Here is a 22,879-nt window from a genome sequence, read left to right as displayed (position 1 = left end):
TGCACTTCTAATTCTAGTTCTCTTGCTATTTCCACCACATCTGCAGTTACTTCCTCCACTGAAGTCTTGAACCCCTCAAAGTCATCCATGAGAGTTGGAATCAACTTCTTCCAACTCCTGTTAATGTTGATATTTTGACCTCTTCCCATGAATCACGCATGTTCTTAATGGCATCTCGAATGGTGAATACTTTCCAGAAGGTTTTCAATTTACTTCGCCCAGATCCATCAGAGGAATCACTATCTATGGCAACTGTAGCCTTAAGAAATTTATTTCTTAAAGAATAATACTTGAAAGTCAAAATTACTCCTTGATCCTTGGGCTGCAGAATGGATATTGTATTAGCAGGCATGAAAATGACATAAATCTTGTTGTACATCTCTATCAGACCTCTTGGGTGACCAGGTGCTTTGTCAATTGAGCAATAATATTTTGAAAAGAATTTCTTTTTTCTGAGTGGTACGTCTCAATAGAGGGTTTAAAATATTCAGTAAATCATGTTGAAACAGATATGCTGTCATCCAAGCTTTGTTTTTCCATTTATAGAGCACAGGCAGAGTAGATTTAGCTTAATTCTTAAGGGCCTTAGGATTTTTAGAATGCTAAATGAGCATTGGTTTCAACTTCAAGTCACCAGCTGAATTAACCCCTAAGAAGAGAGTCAGCCTGTCCTTTGAATCTTTGAAGCCAGGCATGACTTCTCCTCTCTAGCTATGAAAGTCCTAGATGGCACCTTCTTCCAATGTAAGGATGCTTCATCTACATTGAAAATCCATTGTTTAGTGGAGCCGCCTTCATTCATTACTTACATACATCATCTGGATAACTTGCTGCAGCTTCTTCATCAGCACTTGCTGCTTCACCTTGCACTTTTACATTATGGAGATGGCTTCTTTCCTTAACCCTCAAGAACCAGCCTCTGCTAGCTTCAAACTTTTCTTCTGCAGCTTCCTCATCAATCTCAGCCTCTGTAGAATTGAAGAGAGTTAGGGCCTTGCTCTGGATTAGGCTTTGGCTTGAAGGAATGTTGTGGCTGGTTTGATCTTCTCTCCAAACCACTGAAACTTTCTCCATATCATCAATGAAACTGATTTTCTTTCTTATCAATCATTCGTGTGTTCACTGGAGAAGCACCTTTAATTTCCTTCAAGAACTTTTCCTTTGTATTCACAGTTTGGCTGTTTGGTGCAAGAGGCCTGGCTTTTGGCCTATCTTGGCTTTCAACATGCCTTCTTCACGATGCTTAATCGTTGCTAGTTTTTGATTTAAAGTGAAAGACATGAGGCTCTTCCTTTCACTCGGACACTTTGAGGCCATTGTAGGGTTATTCAATGGCCTAATTTCAATATAACTGTGTCTCAGAGAATAGGGTGGCCCAAGGAGAAGCGGGGAGACAGGAACCAGTCAGTGGAGCAGTCAGAACACATACAACATTATCGATTAAGTTCACTGTTTTATATGGGCATGCGTTCGTGGTGCCCCAAAACAATTATAATGGTAACATCAAAGATCACAGATCACAAATCACCATAACAAATATAATAATAATGAAAAAGTTTGAAATATTGTGAGAATTACCAAAATGTGACAGAGACACAGTGTAAGCAAATGCTGTTGGAAAAACGGTGACAGTAGACTTGCTCCTTGCAGGGTTGCCACGAACCTTCAATTTGTAAAAAACACAATATCTGCAAAGTGTGTTAAAGTTAAGCACAATAAAATCGAGGTCTTCCTGTATTTTGCTGTAACCAAGACTCTGTGTTACTGTGGAAGGAGCATGAGATCTTGGTCCAGAGAGACTTGGCTTTGCATTAACAATCAGAATGACTTTGGGTAAGGCACGTCTCTCCCCAGGGCCCCAGTTTTCTAATTTGGGAAGCAAGGGTAAGGTGCTCCTTGCCTTATAGCATTGTAAGCAGGATAAAATAGATAATATTTGGAAAGTGCTTTGTGTACTATAAAATGTTATGCATGAGAAATATATTCTTTTTGTAACAATATATAGAGTAAGGGTCCCTGAGCACTCTAGATGGCAGTTGTGCTTCCACAAGATTTGAAGTAAATTTATGACTTAATTCATTAAATAACTTCTGTCAGGTGAATTTCTGCCAAGTCAGGAATATTTCTTAAGGGGTGTGTGTGTGTGTGTGTGTGTGTGTGCGTGTGTGTTGAGAGTTTGATGAATGTACCAGCATATTCCCCGACCACAGAAAGCTGTTCTCAGGACTGAAATCCTGAGGACCTTGACTTTCCAGAAGGCTGGACGATTTCATTGTGTTTCGCTAGGGTGGAAAATAGTCATCAGTGGTCCAGTCATACAAGAAAACTACACTTGAAGAGAATCCAATCCATAGGAAGATTTAGAGAGTACTGAAATGCGATTTCTGGCCTACCACAGATATCTTGTCTAAAATCCCAGGGTAAACACTGAAGGCTTCACCTGTTTTTCACAGTCAATGCCTAAAGCTATAAATAGGTCTAAAGCTCATCTGTCTCCTTTTAGCAGAGAAGGGTCAAATTACAGGGGCAAAGCAAAATAATAAAATGAATATCAGCGTGTTTTATACTGTCAGTCAGTCATCCCCACAGTCTCCTGTCTCTTCCTTTCTACTGTGCTATCCTAGAATCAAGGATCCCAGCACAATGCCTCTGTTGAAACTTCCAGGTAGGTGTGCAAAAGTGTTTGTAGAGTTCACTGCTTTTAATATGCAATCAATCCTTTAACTATCATGTCAGCTCGGGAATCCTTTATTTAAGGTTCATAGTAATTTTAACAGTACATTTCAGGAAAAGACAAGACAAGGTTTCCAAGGGGATTTTGGTTTTTAGTTTTAGGAGGGAGGTAATCTTCTAAAACTGTATCATGTAGTAGCATCCTTGATGATCCCAGTAGAAAACTGTGTAAGATATTTATTATCTATGCTGCTAGTCTAAACAAAACCTGTGCTGCCACACTTGGGAGAAGGGTCCTATAAAATGTCTTTAGCTATACCATTAGCTGAAAATCATGAGAATAATGGCAATATTAATATTAATCTGTGTATTCTGATGGTTCACAATCCAGGTTTGTACACAGAGTAATTTTCAAAATAATAATTTGTCTTTTTCATTATAAAAGTAATACATTTCATGTGAAATAAAAAGAGACATTTCACTGAAAAATAAGAGTAATAAACACTCATTTAGAGAAACTGAGAAATTTAGAAAAGTAGTTATAAAAAAAAAAACCACAATCCTCATCATCCAAAGATAACTTTTAACATGTTAGTGTTTTTCTTTCAAACTATTTTCTTTGAAAATTTAAGGAATTTTTTTTTAAAAACCACAGTTGAGATTATATTATACATGTGACTTTGTATCCTGCCCTTTTTCTGGCTTCACATTATAACTTAATCAGTTACCATGGCACTCCAAACTCTTCCTAAACATCATTTTAAATGGCTGTATAATATTCCAATTTTCTTAACCAATCCCTTAAGTTCCTTATGATTTTTTTAAGTATAAATGTGCTCTGACAATAATATTTGTACCTAAAGCTTTTTCCATGTTTAAGGATTATTTCAGTAGAATAGATTCTCAGAAATGGCTGTTTGGTAGGTGTTAATTGTTTACCAAATAATCTGTTTTCGCTTACCTGCAATCAGCATTGTATGAGAGTTTCCATCCCTCTTGATCAGGTTTTTAAAAATCACATTTTACAAAGAGTACCTTTTTAAAATTATAAACATAAATTTAAAGAGACAAATTAGAAAGGAAAAGAAAACGAAGAGCTATATAATAACTACATTCCCAGGGTTTTCTATTGGCAGCAAATTGTAGAAAAATGGAAGAATGAGCTTTAATAACACATCCCACCACACCCCTTTCTTATACCAACCTACCTATTTCTATTCCAAAGCATTGATTAGCAGCCACATATATTTTATCTTGTTCTATTTTATTTCATACAGCTGAAGAAAAACGTGAGTATTTTGGGCTATTTTTCCTGCCATTTGCCAAAGTATCAATTTCTAAAAGATACTATTCTTTAATTCAGAAGCATGTCTATTTTTCAGCAGTGTTTATTAATGATACCATTAAAAGCCAACAAAGATTTATAATGACCATAGATCTCCCATAGCATAGCAAATGCACTCATGAATTTTCCTGCCTCCAAAAATCCCTTTTTTAAAGAAACCTCAGAGGACATTCATTTGCTATTCTGACATAAAATAATCTTCTCCTTTAGACATTAGTTAAGGGGATCTACTGAGTCCTGCCCTAGTAAACCCTCCTCCAATGCAAAAAATTCCATGGTGAATTTTTGTGACCAGATAAAGTGAAACCCATTTTCGATAAAATTGTAACTTTTTATGTGTGTTCCCCTCCATCTCAAATCAGACTTGTCCTTTGACGGACTGATAGTACTCCTGGTGCCTCTGAGTTCCTCTATGAGATGCCGTGTGGCAGATGAAAGATCTACAACCTGTCTTTCCTACACATTAATAAAGCACTGCTGAGAAATAAGCATGTTTTTCTGGGTCTGTTGGGTGAAGCAGCAAGCATGATATTTCTTTTCTCAAGAGTTTTGCACTTCCTATGTTAATAATAGTAATCCCCAACTTTGCATAGTACTGTGTAGTTTTTAAAGTATTTCTTGTTCAATCTTTACAACAATTCTCTGAAGTTGACATTATTATTATTAATATTCCTCTTTTATGATGATGAACACTGAGGCTCCTAGTGACTATATGGCTTTCCCAAGGCCACCCAGCTGTCACAGACACTTTTTCTCACTCCTAGCCCAGTGTTCTTTCTGCTTCACCACTCTACTTCTTGTTTCTATTCTCTTATCTATTCTCTGTCTAAATGTGGATGTCCTAACCTCAAGACATTGCCACTCAGATGCTCCATTATCTCAAACATGCTCAAAAAAGAACTCAGCAATTATCTATACAAACCTCAGGGAGTCATCTGTACTTTACTCCATGAATTAGGTTGTCACCAAATCTTATCTACTCACCTTTTGAAATGTCAGTTTCACTCTTTCCTCTCCCTAATCACCACCACTCCCTGAAGTATTTTTGAAAGGCAAAGCTCTTGAATTAGGAATCAAATTTCAGCTGTGGTTACATGAAGCCAAAACAACTGGTTGATTCAGTGGAAGGAAATATCAACCATATAATTTTTGGTGATAATGTAAGCTACTTCTTGAGAGTAGAGTTTCTACTTTTCAACTGTCTATAGTGACTTAGCTACAACCTAGAAAAACAATGTTTAAAAACATGAAACCAATAGATGTGTGCAGTCCCACATAATGGATGCTTGTTCTGGAAGAGCCAGATCCCAAGCAAGTAGGATTTGGTTCCTGGGACTCCATTTCCATACTTTCCCTCCTGAGACCTCCAAGAGCATTGCCACAGACCCATCATGACAAGCCACTTGCATAGTCATCTTCATTCTCCTCCTGATCATCATCAGAGCCCACTGGCCTATTTCCATTTGCTCCCCATGGTACATGAAGCCTCTTCTAATTTCTGCTTGTCATTCATCCTTTGGGTGCATATGCTTGCCTGTGATGCTCAGGGAGGAATGATACTATTTCTGGGGAACAGTTGGCTGTGGGGTGGGGAGGCATTCTCAGGTCATCAAATGTATCTACTTAGTGTTTTGTTCGTTCCTTCATGGATCTTGGTGCTTGCCAAAAAACTAGGGATAGCATCCAAAGATGCTTGTCAGTTTCAGGAAGTGCTTGAGCTCAATGAGACAAATAGATGCATGAAGTTCAGCCAACATATTGGGCTTCTCTGTTACTCTGCTGTGACAAGCCAGGTTTGAAAACTGGCTGACCTGACTGTTAGCGTTGGTGAAGTTATGAGTCAATTACTCTCATTTCCAATGTATGCTTCAGCCTATACTAAGCCATACCATGTATCGTTTCCTTAATAACCCAAACCTAACCCCAAATACCAAATAACAGTCTGAGCAATGCTACCAAATTATGTCATTCAGTTTAATCTGGTGTTTTATTTTCCTTTAAAAAATTGCTCTCAAAAAGCATTTTCACATACATTATCTCGATGTCACAACAGCCTTGTAAGTGAGGTTTGTAGGTATTAGTATTCCCACTTTATACATAAGGAAACTGAAACAGGAGAAGGTGAAGGAGTTGGTAAGTACAGAACAGTGCTTGAATACAGTACACTTACCTAAATTGTAATTGAAAATGTGTCATTTTGGAGACTTGTATAGACATTGAAGGGGCAGCAGGAGTGAGGGGATCTATCTCTCTGCATGCAGTTTGCTTTGTCATCACATGAAGAATGTTTGTCTCCTGCTGTTGCTCCAAATATCCAGCTGTTTGCCATTCTCATTATTTGCTACCTGCTCTTTTCTGGAAATACCAAGAGACTTTTAGAAGTATTGGAGGTTATAACTACTCAGATGGAAACAGCTGGGTGTCTGGAAAACACAATAGAACTTAACAGAAAAGCAGATATTTGATGGCCATCACCACCCTATATGATAAAACTGGTTGTCTTGTATTCTAAGGATCTTGGGGTTGTTCATTGCCAGGCTAAAAGGTCATCCTTCCACCCATTTTAAGAATGGAAAAATTAAGGCAAGTAAAAGTAAAATGGGCTGTCCAAAGGTCACTCATTATGGAAGGCCACATATCCACAAGAAATGGGACTCCCAACACTAGGCAGTAAATATTAGCGATTCCCTTCCCGCCCCCAACACCAGCACATCACCAAGTCATCAGGATTTGAAAAAAATGAGGTTGTGATGTGTGACAGAAACACAATATCTGTCTTATGAGGAAGAAAGGCCCTAAAGTACACATTTATTTCTCAGAACTATTTAGATCACTTATTCTGTTCAGGAAGAAGAACGCCAAGGACCAACAACCCTATCCGCATCTTTAAAACCGTCAGAAAAATTCCACCAACCTGATAGGAAGGACTATGCTGCATGGTTACTATGAAATCAAACTTAGCCCCGCCAGAAACAGGTGATCTTGGGTTAAGTGCTAGTCCTGCAAGAGCCCAATCCCATCTTTAGGACCCTCTAAAGTGTGCTGTAAGAATCTGACCCGTGATTCTGAGAATGGATTTCCAAGCTACCCACACAGAAACCCACTAAAGAGAGAATAGGCATGAAGTGCCATCATGTTCCTGGCACACTGGGCGGAGAGCAGGGGAGCCATGTACCCAGGGCAGTCCTTAGCACTGTGCCTTCTGTGTAGCAGAAACTCTCGGATGACTTCTGAGAAAGTGCTTGAACACTAACACGTGAAAACGCCTTTTAGGTATTGATGATGCAACACGGAGCTTTGCTGAAAAAGTGTTTGCCTCTGAAGTCAAAGATGAGGGAGGCCATCATGAGATCTCCCCTTTTGATGTGGATGAGATCTGTCCAATTTTGCACGATGAGATGCGCAAACACCTATTCCAGCTGGAGGCTCTGTCCACCCCCACAGGAGGCAGGAGGTAAGTGGTGTAAGTGGAATGTTCATTATGTTGGGACACAAGGAAGGGGAAATGTCAGGGCAGATGGTTCACTCTGAATGATGATTCAACTTGGAGGAAAAACTCTGTCAGAGTTAAACCCACACCCCCCAAACACACACACTGAATACACTAGGGCGAAGCAACGAGGACCAAAAAAGAAGAAAACAGTGGCCTTCCTACCTTCATCCAACCTGCCTTTAGTTGAACCATTCCTGTTCACCCAAGCAAGAGGACATGATCTACCACGTGATTGTTCCAAACCAAAGTGGCTGATGGCTGCTGAGCACACGCTCAGTTTCCACACTATACAGAAACTGGAACTCAAGGGCCTCATCTTTGGACTCTGTACTTAGTCAACCTTAGTGTCGTGCTGCCTGATAGGAATCCTGCCCTTCAGCCAGTCTGACCTCCTCCAGGCCTCAGGGATACAGCTCTCCGTTTCTGCCCTCAGGCGCTGCCCATCCTATGCCTGTGATGTGTAACTACTACTGCCTCCCCTGAACAGATCCCTCTCCACAAAGTCTGTTTATTTTCCCTTCTTTGAACTACTCTAGTACTTACTACCTGTCACTATGTGCCACAGTTTAGTTCTCAAACCTGTTATTGACCACTTACTTGGACCACCCCCTCCTCAAAACACTCCCCTCCCCCAACCAGCTTCATGGGGAGGTCATTCTGCAGTCCTTCCCTTGGTTTTATTTCTTTAAGGAAATAACAGCAATCCACCTTCTTTGGCATCCCCCATAGGACCTAACACAGGGCATGGGTCAAAGTAGAAACGGAATAAATACATGTTGATTTGAGGAAGTAATGTTGATTAAGCAACTTACAAGTTCCAGGTAGTGTGCTAAGCATTTTATAAACATTAAATCTCACAGAAATCCTGAATGGTAGACATCATTACACCACTTTTTTAGAGAGAGATACAGAAGCTCACAGAATTTAAGGGACACGCACCAAATGACACAGGTACTAACTGACATAGCCTGTGCTTACTGCAGCACCCAGACTTCCTGTTCTGCTGGGAGTGGGCCTCCTGTGCAGGACAGTGTCATGCTGAGAGTCTTCTAGTACATTCCCCAAGACCCACTCTTCCAAGGTATACGAGGACGAAGGGAACACTCTAACATGATACCCCTTTCCATAAGGTTGGATCCTGTTTCTGACACCCAGCCCACATTTAATTTTCACTCTTTTTCTCAAAATGAAATTGTATAGTGGAACATCAACTTATCACAATGAAACTCGCAATGAAGATAAAGTTAACTCTTTTTATTTTTCAATTTCAAACCGAGAAAAAAGCGTTCCTTTGGACAGAGGACCATTAGTTTGTCCGTTCCACAAAGTGAAACATCTTCCACCAAATTGTCCCACATTGATGAATACATTTCTTCGTCTCCCACCTACGAGACCGTGCCTGATTTTCAGAGAGTGCAGATCACAGGCGATTATTCCTCTGGGGTGAGTTGCTTCTTGCCCCTCACATGTAGCTGCTAGAAAGATACTCAGCTTGATTGTTTCAGCTTCTTTCCTTCCTCCCCTTCCTTTTGAAGAAGGTGTTAGCTCACCTGTCCTTTGCTATACTTCATTATCACATTTCAATACCAATATGCTACAACTTTTAAAAAAAATTTATTGATGATTGATATACAATGTTGTGTTAACTTCTACTGTACAGCAAATTGATTCAGTTTTATATATATATATATATATATATATATATATATATATATATTCTTTTCCATTATGGTTTATCACAGGGTACTGAATATAGCTCCCTGTGCTATACAGTAGGACCTTGTTGTTTACGATATGCTATGACATATTTCTGTTTTGCTTTTATCATCTCACATAATTTCTCCTCCTTTATCTCATTTGCTTGCACATGCGAATACGCAGTAGAATGTGATGTGTGTGTTACAGAATACAGTGGACAGATTCTGGCAAAAGAACCAAAGAGAGTAGCAACTGAACTAGTTTCACTGAGGGCATCATAAAGCAGGAAAGGGAGCCTCAGGGAGGCCCGGGGGGCAGAGTGGGGAGGGGCTCTTGGGGAAAGATGGACCCAGAGCAGACCTAGAATGGAGAGAAGGGCTGCAGGTAGCATTAACCAATCAAAGAAAACAGATCAGGAGAAAGAGAGAGAAAAGAGGAAAGAAGAGTGGAGAGGAAAGAAGATGAGAGAGGACTTCGCTGGCAGCGCAGTGATTAAGAGTCTGCCTGCCAATGCAGGGGACATGGGTTCGATCCCTGGTCCGGGAAGATCCCACATGCCCTGGAGCAACTAAGCCCGTTCGCCACAACTACTGAGCCTGCGCTCTAGAGCCCGCAAGCCACAACTACTGAGCCCACGTGCCACAACAACTGAGGCCCGCGTGCCTAGAGCCTGTGCTCTGCAACAAAGAGAAGCTACTGCAATGAGAAGCCCATGCACCACAACGAAGAGTAGCCCCTGCTTGCCACAACTAGAGAAAGCCCGTGCGCAGCAACGAAGACCCAACGCAGCCAAAAGTAAATAAATAAATTTATTTTTTAAAAAAAGAAGAAGAAGATGAGAGAGAGGTCAGAACATTCTAATGCAGCTGCTGTTTTTCGACCAACTGTCCTTTCCAATTTCATAGCAGATGCTTACACAGTAGATTATTGCTTGGAACAGATTCTGGTATGCCACAGGGATAGTAAACTCAAGTTGCAAACAACTTGACCTGCTTGTCCTACCCAGAACAGTTGGTCAATAAATAAACCTCTGCCACACGGACTTGCAAAATCAGCATCATATTGGTGAAATTGCTGTTTAGCCATTGGTCTATGCTCCAAATATAGTTTTAATGACTGGTCCTAAACCCTCTTCTCATGTAACTGACCCACTTAGGGTCAGTTCCAAGATATTTAAAAATGACAGAGCAATGAAATGGACACTATTCTTGTTTATTCGTTTTCTGCATGGTAACGTGTGCTCTACAAATGGCAGGGATTTTAGATGCTAAATAACTGAAACAAAATGTTTAATAGCAACGTGGCAAACAAAGTTTGGAGAAGGCCAGAGTTCAAAAAAACCACAAATATTAAAACTTGATCCCTATGTGCTTGGTGGAAATGAAAACAGGAATAAAAAGAAAGAAGATGAGAGGAAGGACAAGGCTCACAGAAGTCAGGGATTAGCTTCTCCTCCTATAAAAGCTGGAGGGCACCTGAAATCTTGGTCTGGAGTCTTTTTTTTTTCTTTCTTTCTTTTTTCTTTTTTTTAACATCTTTATTGGAGTATAATTTCTTTGAAGAACCAAGTATGTGGCTACACGGGGTAGCTGAAGGTGGCTGAGCTGCTGAGCTACACTCCACCTAGTTGTGGCCTGTACCTGAATCAGTCTTTGCCCTTATAACTGAACAGAGAAGTAAAGGGGGAATTAGGGCTAAGTTCCCAAGGCCATTCATCCCAGGTAAACAACAAATTCATTGTAATCAGTCCTTATTGAGCACATACTCTGTGCCAGGCACTGTGTGCTAAGTGCTGAGGACGAGAAGGTGGATAAGATCCAGCTCTTGTCCTCAAGGAGCTTTACGTGGCTGGCCCATTAGGTAGCAAAGGAACAAGCGTGCTATCGGAAGCAGACCCCCAGACCTAGCACCTGTGCCAGACTCTCTTGGTCAAGGTCAACAAGTCATTAAAAAGAGTTCAACTGTTCAGGATTAATATCTGGACTTCAAACCATTGGGAACAAGCTTGCATTGGTCCCAGAAAGTCTTTGGGTTCTGATGATGAGCATGCAATGATTTAGAGTTATAACTGTGGGCATGTCAAGCCCACCCAGGAGTTGGGGATGGGGTCAGGGAAATAGGCCAGTTTTTTTTTTTTACGGTTCGCGGGCCTCTCACTGCCGTGGCCTCTCCCGCTGCGGAGCACAGGCTCCGGTCGCGCAGGCTCAGCGGCCATGGCTCATGGGCCCAGCCGCTCTGCGGCATGTGGGATCTTCCCGGACCGGGGCACGAACCCGCGTCCCCTGCATCGGCAGGCGGACTCTCAACCACTGCGCCACCAGGGAAGCCCAAAAATAGGTCAGTTTTAGGAAATTTCCAGCAGTTCTAAGAAAATTTTACTCTATAATCTCTGTTTTTAGTCCCAGATAAAATCCTGTTCAAAACCATCCCAAAGAATGACTTCTCACAGGATGATATTCTGATCCGTCTCTAGCTACAGAAAGCAGTGCATGGGCGACAGGGTTTGAGGGAAGTGTGACACTTTATTCCTTCCCCAATTTTTTCCACACTGACCAGCAGGTGATCTGAGTTCTCATATTACACCAACATTGTCTTTCAGTTGAGATGTTGTCTTCAGAAGCCTATACTTAAAATGTTCTTTTGCTACCTGGAGAAAGTATTGTCCATGTTAGAATGGGTCCTTTTAATCATATTTGTTAGATAATCACTGCTATCTAGCAAAAACCAAAAACAAATATGGGACTGTAAGGAAAGACTCATAGGACAGACACGTTTGGGCAGGAATGGAAGAGCGATTAAAACTTCAGGGCCTGCTCCTTGAGGGAGACCCAGGGCCCAAGTTGAGTGAGAAGTAGGAGCGGCTCAGCAGGGGCTGTGACACCCAGGAGAGCTGGGAGGTGCCAATGACAAGCTTTCCCCACTTCTCCAGTTTTCACAGGAGCTACTGTGAAATTTTCTTGGTAGGTTACGGTTGAAGATTTCGAAATGGTTTGCAAAGGTCTTTATCGGGCATTGTGTATACGGGAGAAATATATGCAGAAGTCATTTCAGAGGTTTCCAAAAACCCCTTCCCAGTACTTGAGGAACATTGAGGGTGAGGCTTCGGTAGCAAATGAGAGCTTCTATCCAGGTAAGTAATTTTCTTATATAATGTCTGGAATATAGCTTTAGGTTTAACTACTAACTGTTAAAAGTGCCCCATGATTACAAGTAACCCAGTTTTAAGATATCATAGTCATCTTTGGCTCCGTTCTCTCTCCCGCCCAAGTGCCCAATCACTTGATTCAGTCTGTACAATATCTCTCAGAACCTCCTCTCTTCACCATTCCTCAAGCTCTAATTTAGGTGCATATTTCTCTTTGTCCAGATCATTGCAATAGCTTCCTAACTACTCTGTTAAATTCTAATCTCACTTCCTTTCAGTTCATCCTCACTTTGGTACCAGTTATTATAAAACAGATCTGAGCACATCCTTCTCCTGAAAAAAACCTTTAACTACGCCCCCTACAAAGTTAAGTCCAGTCTTGAGCCTGGCATTCAAGGCCTACCACCATCTAGCCTTCTAACTATGTTTTATTTATCTGTTATTTATTTATTTTTGGACTTGCACACTCAATCTATTTATAAACTTACCTCCTTTACTCCACCTTTGAACTCTTTGTCCTGGTTGGAAGCATATCCTGTTGTCCATTTAGTTCAGCACATTCCTGCCCCCGTACTGTTGCCATGCCATTCCCTGTGCTGCATTGCCCTTCCTTTCACTTTTTTACTATATGTCCAAATGTCCAGATCCAGTCTCATCCTTCAAGGTACAGCTCGACCATTATCATTTCCTTCCTTCCTCTGACCTCTGTACAAAAGTAAACTACAGGTTTTGACTTTCCATAGCACTTTATTTACATATCTCATTTTTACTTTCTTTCTTATATAGTACATATTTTTAAACAATCATATTTTAATAATTTCTATTGTATAACTGTATCATAATTTATTTAATCAATTCCTATATTTAGGCGTTTAGATTTCTGACTTTTAAAAGTTTATCTCCAGGGCTTCCCTGGTGGCGCAGTGGTTGAGAGTCCGCCTGCCGATGCGGGGGACACGGGTTCGTGCCCCGGTCCGGGAAGATCCCACATGCCGCGGAGTGGCTGGGCCCGTGAGCCATGGCCGCTGGGCCTACGCGTTCAGAGCCTGTGCTCCACAATGGGAGAGGCCACGGCAGTGAGAGGCCTGCGTACCACAAAAAAAAAAAAAAAAAAAAAAAGTTTATTTCCAACAAGGTTACAATAAACATCTTTATTAAGACATCTTTGTACAATTGCTCTATTATCTTTAGGATTAGACTTCTAGAATTGAAATTCAGGGGAGGCAGCTATTTAAGGTTTTTGAACTATCAACTTGTTATGTTGTTAAAAATTTCCAGTTCTAGAGCTTCTTCTCTTTAATTCCTTTTAATATTAAAATCATAGTAAACATGTTCCAGTTTGGTAACTCATAACATTGGTTTGTTCATCTTCTATAGTATTGACATTTAGGATGACTTGCCTTTGTTTCTCCTAAATTATACTTTATCTCTCTAGTATATTTAAGAGTAGGGACTCGAAAGTTTATACTTGACATAGCAATGTACTGTCTCACTTCTTTCGTGTTCCTTATCTCAGTTTTGGATAGAAAATGTGCCAACATTTTCTGTTTTCTTTTTTTTTTCTTTTGGTCATCAAAATTTATACAGCAGGTTCTTTTTTTAAAATATATATATATGTTTCTTAGTAAATTTATTTATTTATTTATTTTTGGCTGCGTTGGGTCTTCGCTGCCGCACGTGGGCTTTCTCTAGCTGCGGAGAGCGGAGGCTCCTCTTCCTTGCGGTGCGCGGGCTTCTCACTGTGGTGGCTTCACTTTGTTGCGGAGCACGGACTCTAGGCACGCGGGCTTCAGTAGTTGTGGTACTCGGGCTCAGTAGCTGTGGCTCGCGGGCTCTAGGGCACAGGCTCAGCAGTTGCGGTGCCCGGGCTTAGTTGCTCCGCGGCATGTGGGATCCTCCCGGACCAGGGCTCAAACCCATGTTCCCTCTATTGGCAGGCGGATTCTTAACCGCTGCGCCACCGGGGAAGCCCTATACAGCAGATTCTTATTAGTTAACCATTTAATACATATTAGTGTATATATGTCAATCCCAATCTCCCAATTCATCACACCACCCCCCTAAAACCTAAAACTGCTCAAAAAAATTGTCTGTTAAAAAATAACCACTCTAAATTAAGACTGATAGAGAAGCTTGGTTTAAATAAGGAAAAGGCCCAAACTCTACATTTTAACGGTAGTTTTACTTTTATTTCTACGCAGTTATCTCAAATGTTAATAAAATGCTCTTAACAGGAAGATTTTAACAATTTTAATAAATAACGAAAATGGTTTGTAAGAAGTATTGCAATTATATAAACAGAAATTCTGAAGAACTTGAAAATCATTCTTACACTAGATAAAATGTTATTGTTATTTTATACTACTAATTTAGTCACCTTTGGGAAATAATGTAAAAATAAACTTTAGCTTAGCTCTGGATAATTACAACTTATGACATACAGAATTCCATACAAATGAGATCTTACAGTATTTAACTTTGGTTATTTTTATGTGGTCATTCATTCTATGTGCTGATATATTATTGTGTGTTTTATTGAAAAAGTCTTTACCCCTCCCATGAAGAAGAGAGAAGACCCCTTCCGAACAGATAACCTCCCGGAAAACCTCGGTTATCACCTCAAAATGAAGGACGGTGTGGTTTACATCTATCCTAATGAAGAAGCAGCCAGCAAAGAGGAGCCTAAGCCACTTCCTTACCCAAATCTGGACACCTTCTTAGATGATATGAATTTTTTACTTGCTTTAATTGCTCGAGGACCTGTGTAAGTGTTAAGACCTAAACTACTGCTACTATTACTACTACTAACAGTAAGACTACGTATTAATTAATTGCTTACAAGGTTCAAACACTATGTTAAAACCTTCATGTGCATTGTTTCTTTTTCTCCTCACAATCGTTCTATGAGGTGGGTATTTTTATAACTCCCGATTTACACGCTGAGACTTTGACGAGTTAAGTGATTTGCCCAAAGTCACACAGGTGGCTGAGACAGGCTTTGAGCCCCAATCCTCCCTCATTATTATTTATGTACAATTTTAATGAAAAGATTAAGTCCTTGGAGCCCAATACTTTTCAAGTTAGATTAATGCAGAGTAAGCCAGTTCCATTTGGAAACAAACATAATAGTTTTCTACAGGTTATAAGGGTCCTGATGGTTTTGAAATTGTGACTGTTTTCCTTAGATGTCTGGAATTTTTTACAATCATGATTTAATTTTCACAGTAAGACCTATACCCACCGGCGCCTGAAGTTCCTCTCCTCCAAGTTCCAGGTCCATCAGATGCTCAATGAGATGGATGAGTTGAAGGAGCTGAAGAGCAACCCCCACCGGGATTTTTACAACTGCAGGAAGGTAAACATATTCGGTGCTCAGGGGTCATTCCTGGACAAAAACATTAATCCACTTATTTCTTGAACAGGACAAGAAAGATACTGTTTTTCTGATTCATGTAAGATTTCTGCAGGTTCAGTAGAACTTCATGAAAGGAGATAGATGATGTCTAAAAGATTAAAATGCCTTTTCTACTGTTTTCTGCATAGAAAGGTTTATCACATTATTGCCATAAAAAATTATAGTTATCATCAACAACAAAAATAATAAAAACGAATAGAACCTCAAAAACCACTATTCTAGGATTTGAAAGGTCTTCACTCTAGTCCTCTTTCTTCTACTTCCTGACTGTAAGACATTGGGGAGGAAGTGATTAAATATTTGAGTTTCAGTTTCCTCATTTGTAAAACTGGGAAATATATCTGCTCAATCTAGCTCATAAGAGGATTGTGAATAGCAAATGGAAAACTAATCAACTAGAAACACTTCCAAGATGTGTTCTGACCACTTAAATGATTGCAAGGAAGTGGGAGTAGGAAATATATGAGCAGAGGTTTGGGACCAATCCCTGGCTCAGCCACCTGTATAACCTTGGGCAAATTACTTAATCTATCAAAACTTCCGCTTATAAAATTGTACTCATAAAAGTACCTAACTCATAAGTGCCATCGCTGTGCCATGGCTTCATCATTTCAACCTTTCTCCCTTTGGGGCTGAAAGCTGTAGCAGCTGCTTCACTTCCAGCTGTGTCTCATGGGTGGAGAATTGTCCCTAAGACTTTTGTGTGGATCAAATGTAGGAAGTAAATTTGATGCACAGATATCCAGGAGAAGCAGGCAATATTACTGTATCCAGCCTAAACTTTCACATCCTCACAAGGGCACAAAAAGGTGCTATGGGTTCATTCTTTGCTCGGCCACCTCCACCAGCTGCCAGGTCACACCCCTATCATATACTCCTTTCTCCCATCACAGTGGGATTGGCAGGCACCACAGAGAAGCATAACTCAAGCTGATTGTTTGTTTTTCTTTGTCTGAATGTACACACAGGTTGATACCCATATCCATGCAGCCGCTTGCATGAACCAGAAACATCTACTTCGCTTTATTAAGAAATCTTACCAAGTTGATGCTGACAGAGTGGTCTATAGCACCAAGGAGAAAAATCTGACCCTAAAGGAACTTTTTGCTAAATTAAAAATGCATCCCTACGACCTGACTGTCGATTCTCTGGATGTTCATGCTGTAGGTTGAAAAGATAATGTCAGTTTCATCTAATTCTCAGAACCCCACACGCCTTTCCCCTACAAACTCTCCCTTCTCAGAGCCCGCTAAACTACGTGGGCTTACCATGCTAACTGAAAGAACCCATGGACAACTTTGAGGTTCTCTCATTGTCAGCTGTATTGGATTCCATTCTTGGAGCCCAAGCCCTTCTCCTGTTTTGTTTTTTGTTTTTTTTAATAAATTTATTTTATTTATTTTATTCTTGGCTGTGTTGGGTCTTCGTTGCTGTGCATGGGCTTTCTCTAGTTGTGGTGAGCTAGGTCTGCTCTTCATTGTGGTGCGCATGCTTCTCATTGTGGTGGCTTCTCTTGTTGTGGAGACGGGCTCTAGGCACGGGCTTTAGTAGTTGCAGCACGCGGGCTCAGTAGTTGTGGCTCATGGGCTCTAGAGCACAGGCTCAGTAGTTGTGGCACACTGGCTTAGTTGCTCTGCGCCAAGCCCTTCTCCTGTTACCAGGCCACTGTTCCTTGTGGCCATTCCCTAACTCTCTGTGTTCAGGCAGCTCTGATAAAGATATACTTGTGCTCCTGTTTCCTGATGCAGGGACGTCAGACTTTCCAGCGTTTTGATAAGTTCAATGACAAATACAATCCTGTAGGAGCAAGTGAGCTACGGGACCTCTACCTGAAGACAGACAATTACATTAATGGGGAATATTTTGCCACTATCATCAAGGTGAGGAGAAATCAACCAGATCTATGGTACCTGGCCTGGTTCTTGAGGAGGGGGAAGAAGAGAGGGAGGGAAGGAAGGAGAAAAGAGGGAAGGAAGGAAGGAGGGAAGAAGAAAGGGAGGGAGGGAAGAAGGAGAGAGGGAAAAAAGGAAAGAGAAAAGAGGGAAGGAAGGAAGGAAAGGAGGGAGGGAGGGAGCGTGCTATCCCTGGGGTCAGGCAATACACAAATGAATGTGATAATTTCTTCTGAAACATTCACTGTAATGATTTTCAAAGACCTTGATTCCTAGGACAGAGACCCTAAGGGTGTGGATTTGGGATTAAGGACCTGGCTCTTCCAGGCTTTTGGAGTTGTAAGTTCAGGAAGAATTAGGATCAGAATCCATCCTGATCTTCATGACACCTGAACATTAGGAGGCAGGAATGACAGGTGCAGTTGGGAGATGTGTGTTTGGAGATATAGGGGGCATATGAAAACTGAATTTCTTTTGCAGCGGTGCCTTGGGATTTCATCGTCTTTAGTCTGACTCTTTTTCTCTCTAGACTCCATTACATCCTATCAGTCTTTTAGCCCGACTAACTCCCCCTCACCTCTCAGGCTCCTTACATCTTAACCTTGATAGTTTTCCTCTGACTGCCTTTCACATTTCCTCTGTTCTTCTTAGTACCCATCTCCTCTCCCTAGACCCCACAGGTTTAGACCCCTGAGGGACCCGTGGGAATTCCTGGCTTTGGACTCCTCTCTTGGCTTTGCAGGAGGTAGGTGCAGACTTGGTGGACGCCAAGTACCAGCACACTGAGCCCCGCCTGTCTATCTACGGCCGCAGTCCTGATGAGTGGAGCAAACTCTCCACCTGGTTCGTCCGAAACCACATCTACTGCCCCAACATGACATGGATGATCCAGGTCCCCAGGATCTAGTACGTACCCACCCACTGGAAACCCTGAAGCCTGCCTTCCTCCCACCTGCCTCACCTCCTCCACACCAACAAGGAATGTGCAGCACATCTGGACAGAAATAAGCTTTGTTAAACAGCAGTCAGTACTGGGGCCCGGGTGCCTGGTTTTGTCCCTTCTGGGTTTAGCACTCTTGATGACAGACAGGAGTTAGGAAGATCATTTCAGTTCAGTTTTCTAACCAGGTTTTTTGGTTTTGTTTTGTAAAACAGGGGACTTTATGCAGATCACAAAATAACTTCTTGAGAATGATTAAGACTTAAGATAAGAACTATATACATTTTACTATACATTTTCTTTCTCTTGGTCTTCCTCTCTGTGTCCAGTTCACTCTTTCCCATGCGCATCTGTACTGGGGTGTACCTTTCTTGTATCAGAACCTCTACCACTGTCTGTCGATTGTCTCATCTACAAGTGCTCAAGTTCTCTATGATTAATGAGTATTTATCAATGGTATTATCACCTGCTAATTACTCATTGCCCTCAGGGATGTTCATATCATTGATCTTTTATCTAACTTAAGTGTTTATATATTGTCTAGCCACCTATCTCCATGCTGTGTGTGCCCTGTGACAATGCAAGAGTTTTATCCTGTCTCTTTAGCCAAAAATAAAAGTAGCTTTTTGACTGGAGTAAAACATCCTGTCTAATATCATTAAGGAAGAGACATTAAAGCATTAGAGTGTGGTGGTTAGAAGCATGGGCCCTGGCTCTGGACTGGCTATGCTTGAATCCTGGCTCTACCACTTACTAGCTGTGTGACCTTGGCAAGTTGTGTGACCTCTCTGTGCCTTAGTTTCATCATCTTTAAAATGGGGTCATAATGGTACCTAATTTATTGTGTTTTATGAGGATTAAATTAGCTAATACTTCTGGCCACTTAAAAGAGTGGATGGCATATATTGTGTGCTATATAAGAATTTGTTAGATTGCCCCCTGGCCACAGCATATCATAGGTGTTCTTGATAACTGTTTCACGCTCACGATACGACACATGTAAAAATCATTGAAACTTTCATGACAGAGTTCCCATACTCTTCATTTTCTATCTGGACTTAGCTGTGAACGTTTAGTTTTCTTACCACAGAGGATTTGTAGAAGATATAGGGGCATGTGGTCCAACAAGAAATTTATACCTCCTATGCCAAACCCAAACTGAATCCTTCATTATGGGTAACCAAGAAGAATGTACCAGAGTGGACCTAGGATGGAGACACTAGGTCTTCTCCTGAGCATGGCATTTAGTCCTTTGCTTGCCTTTGGTCCTTTGCTTTGAACTATTAGTCCAAAAAATCTTTTCCTCCTAAATTCTCTTCATTCCTGCCTCTAGTGATGTGTTCCGATCTAAGAATTTCCTTCCACACTTCGGAAAGATGCTGGAGAATATTTTCATGCCAGTGTTTGAGGCCACCATCAACCCCCAGGCTCACCCAGACCTCAGTGTCTTCCTCAAGCATGTAAGCATGGCCCTGAAAGCCTTCCTACGGCTGCACATGAACCAGCCCGCCTACCTAACCATGATTAATTCTTGATGCTTATCTCTGACATTTGGTCCTTGCCTTTGGAAGCTGAAAGTTTGTCTGAGGGCCGGGACCCTGCCTTCGGACTGAACCCATTACGTGGCTCACTCTTCCTGACAGATTACTGGCTTCGACAGTGTGGATGATGAGTCCAAACACAGCGGCCACATGTTCTCCTCCAAGAGCCCTAAGCCCCAGGAGTGGACCATGGAAAAGAATCCATCTTACACTTACTATGCCTACTATATGTACGCAAACATCACGGTGCTCAACAGCCTGAGAAAGTAAGTAGATGAGAACTGGAGCTAGAAGGAGAATCTATTTAGCACACCTCTTTCCTCATACATTGGCACCCTAGGTGGTTGAGGGCCTACGCTGCTGGGATGCTGCCAGCTGGCCCAGAGCAGAAATTTCTTTCCCTTGTCTTTTTCTTCGGTTTCTTTATTTATTTAGGGGCAGGAATGGACAGTTTGGAGCCTTCAGTAACTTTCACAGTTCCTTTTCTTTGGAAGTTTAGGAATTTACACTAATCACTGTGCAATTTACTATAAAATTCCATACATTTTACCTTTCTTGATATATCTGGGTAAGGAATAAATAGAGGACTATCATAATGGGGTTTTCTGGAAATGTTTCCCCGCTGAAGTGTGAGTAGGAGAAACAACGACATGGTGATATTGGTAAAAGTTGGGTGGAAACTGAAGATGTTTCTGTTCAGGTAATCAAAACTTTCCTCCATACCCTCATATCCTATGTTGTCTCTTTTTTCAAAAAGTCTGTGTTTGGGAAGAATTAAGATTATGATTTGGAATTGTCAGTTTTGCTGAATACTTTGGATACCCCACTCCCTTTCAGAGTGTTCTGGTGTTTCCTACCAGATTTTCTTATAAATCACTCTATGCCCAGCACTGTTGCCAGGTCCCAGTCAGTCACCTGTGATTGCTATAGTAGCTCCGTTTCCCTAGGGAACGAGGCATGAATACGTTTCTGTTCCGACCTCACTGTGGGGAAGCTGGAGCTCTCACCCATCTCATGACAGCATTCATGACAGCAGATAATATCTCTCATGGCCTGAATTTAAAAAAGGTGAGTTGGAAGCTCTCTTCTCAATATTAACTTTTATACTGGAGCTAGAGGAACAGCATTTTTTCCCCTTATCATTCTGTCACAAGTCATTATCAACACTGGAATCAAATTAAAGTAGAGCAAAAAAGATTTTTGAGATTATTTAGTGCATCTCATTTTACAGAGGCCCAGAGAAGTAAAGGAAGTTGCTCAAGATTACCTAGATAGTTGGTGGCAGGGAGGAGTTAATGCAGATTGCCTGACTTGCATTTTAGAACTCTGACAAGGGATAAATCAGAGGCAGCTTGGCTTACCTGAAACTGGTTTTCACCAGATTTCATGTTATAGCATGTTTTAAAATGCCTCTGGTGTGAGTCAGAACTTTCTTGTAGGGAAAAAAAATGTTTCAAGGTGAAGTCTTTTGCCTAACTAACTAGACAATTAAAACACAAACAGCTGGGTTTGACTCAATGCTTCTGAAAATTGATCCCAAATAAATTTCTTCTAAATAGTATTTACATTTAAAAGCTATTATTCTTCTTTACAAGGGGATTTAAAGAATAGGTGATAATTTTGTTGAAAGGTAAAACTTGAGGTAACCAGGAAGTTTTAACTTTTCTAGTTTGTATCCCTTTCTCAACATTAAAAAAATTTTTTTTCACTCTTCCTTTACAGAGTCCTGTGTTACAGTATTTGTTTTTCTTAGCCCAGATTCCCATCGCTATGTCGCCATTAAGTAACAACAGCTTATTTCTAGAATATGCCAAAAATCCGTTTTTAGATTTCTTCCAGAAAGGGCTAATGATCTCACTGTCTACAGATGACCCGATGCAATTCCACTTCACCAAGGTACACATATGGAATTTTGAGTAATACAAGTATATTTTTGCTGAAATGTTGTTTACCACCCAGAATTTTAAAGTCAAATCAAGATATTTCATTATTCTTTTTGTGCAGGATGTGGGTTATTTCTTTTAATGCATTCCTTTTTCTTCCTTTCTTCCTTTTTTTTTTTGGCCTCATTTAAATAAATAACCCAAGGAGCCCCTAATGGAAGAATATGCCATTGCTGCACAAGTCTTCAAGCTGAGTACCTGTGATATGTGTGAAGTGGCAAGAAACAGTGTTCTGCAATGTGGAATTTCTCATGAGGTAGACCTGCCCTTGACTGGCTCTCCTTCTGAGTTTAGAATTTGGCAACTTGAATATTGAAAAATTAGTTGGGGAAACATGTTGAAAAATTATTTCAAAAATCATGTGCAATTACTATGGACAGGGACTAGAAAAAACTATTCTGTCTCTCTGGCCATGCTTTTTGGGCAAGGGAAATAAAATATAATTGATTTCTCAGCAGACCGTGCACATTGAGGTACTGGATGAGTGCTTTTAATGGTTTATTGTTTTCCTCTTGCCCGTAGCTAACATAAGGAAGGAATCTTGGTGGAGGATGTAATTATTGTCTATATCAGGGTAAAAAGAGACAACAATCATTCTGTTTCCTTTTCTCTTATAGGAGAAAGTAAAGTTTCTGGGTGATAATTACCTTGAAGAAGGTCCTACTGGAAATGATATCCGAAAGACAAATGTGGCCCAAATCCGCATGGCCTATCGCTACGAAACCTGGTGTTATGAACTTAATTTAATTGCTGAAGGCATTAAATCAGGAGAATAAAACAAATAAACCAAATAA

The 22,879-nt window shown here is 40.8% G+C and overlaps 1 protein-coding gene and 1 long non-coding RNA gene across 5 annotated transcripts in view; one reads left to right on the top strand and one right to left on the bottom strand.

The window, feature by feature from the left end:
• LOC137219184 (uncharacterized) overlaps nt 1–5,068 on the bottom strand; it is an 18,067-nt gene extending 12,999 nt beyond the window's left edge. The window contains exons 1-2 of the long non-coding RNA XR_010941010.1: nt 5,003–5,068; nt 3,635–3,708 (exon numbers count right to left, since the gene is read on the bottom strand). This is a non-coding gene — a long non-coding RNA (uncharacterized lncRNA). The remainder of the gene's footprint in view (nt 1–3,634; nt 3,709–5,002) is intronic.
• Nucleotides 2,532–22,879, top strand: AMPD1 (adenosine monophosphate deaminase 1). Of its 4 annotated transcripts, XM_067727352.1 has the most exons (16): nt 2,604–2,665; nt 3,951–3,962; nt 7,292–7,472; nt 8,789–8,954; nt 12,174–12,339; nt 14,899–15,118; nt 15,580–15,709; nt 16,738–16,932; nt 17,518–17,649; nt 18,404–18,567; nt 19,935–20,061; nt 20,245–20,408; nt 21,090–21,210; nt 21,865–22,038; nt 22,231–22,341; nt 22,703–22,879. In XM_067727352.1, the coding sequence occupies exons 1-16, from the start codon at nt 2,644–2,646 to the stop codon at nt 22,859–22,861; spliced, it is 2,244 nt and encodes a 747-aa protein (XP_067583453.1). In that variant the 5' UTR covers nt 2,604–2,643; the 3' UTR covers nt 22,862–22,879. The 4 variants fall into 4 exon arrangements, with proteins under 4 accessions (XP_067583454.1, XP_067583453.1, XP_067583455.1 ...); XM_067727353.1 differs by lacking the exon at nt 3,951–3,962 and having other exon boundaries at nt 2,532–2,665; XM_067727354.1 differs by lacking the exon at nt 16,738–16,932.

The sequence above is a fragment of the Pseudorca crassidens genome, chromosome 2 (assembly GCF_039906515.1).
Source record: "Pseudorca crassidens isolate mPseCra1 chromosome 2, mPseCra1.hap1, whole genome shotgun sequence".
In the NCBI taxonomy this organism is placed as follows: Eukaryota; Metazoa; Chordata; class Mammalia; order Artiodactyla; family Delphinidae; genus Pseudorca; species Pseudorca crassidens.
Note: the sequence above shows the minus strand (reverse complement) of the source record. Positions and strands in the feature narration are given on the sequence as shown.

Bases quoted from the DNA above. Each gene is read 5' to 3' on its own strand.
- AMPD1 (XM_067727353.1), top strand. From the start codon at position 2,545: ATGAATATCAGCGTGTTTTATACTGTCAGTCAGTCATCCCCACAGTCT. The intron at 2,666-7,291 runs GTAGGTGTGCAA...AACGCCTTTTAG, and splicing joins GCCTCTGTTGAAACTTCCAG to GTATTGATGATGCAACACGG. The intron at 20,062-20,244 runs GTAAGCATGGCC...TCTTCCTGACAG, and splicing joins TCAGTGTCTTCCTCAAGCAT to ATTACTGGCTTCGACAGTGT.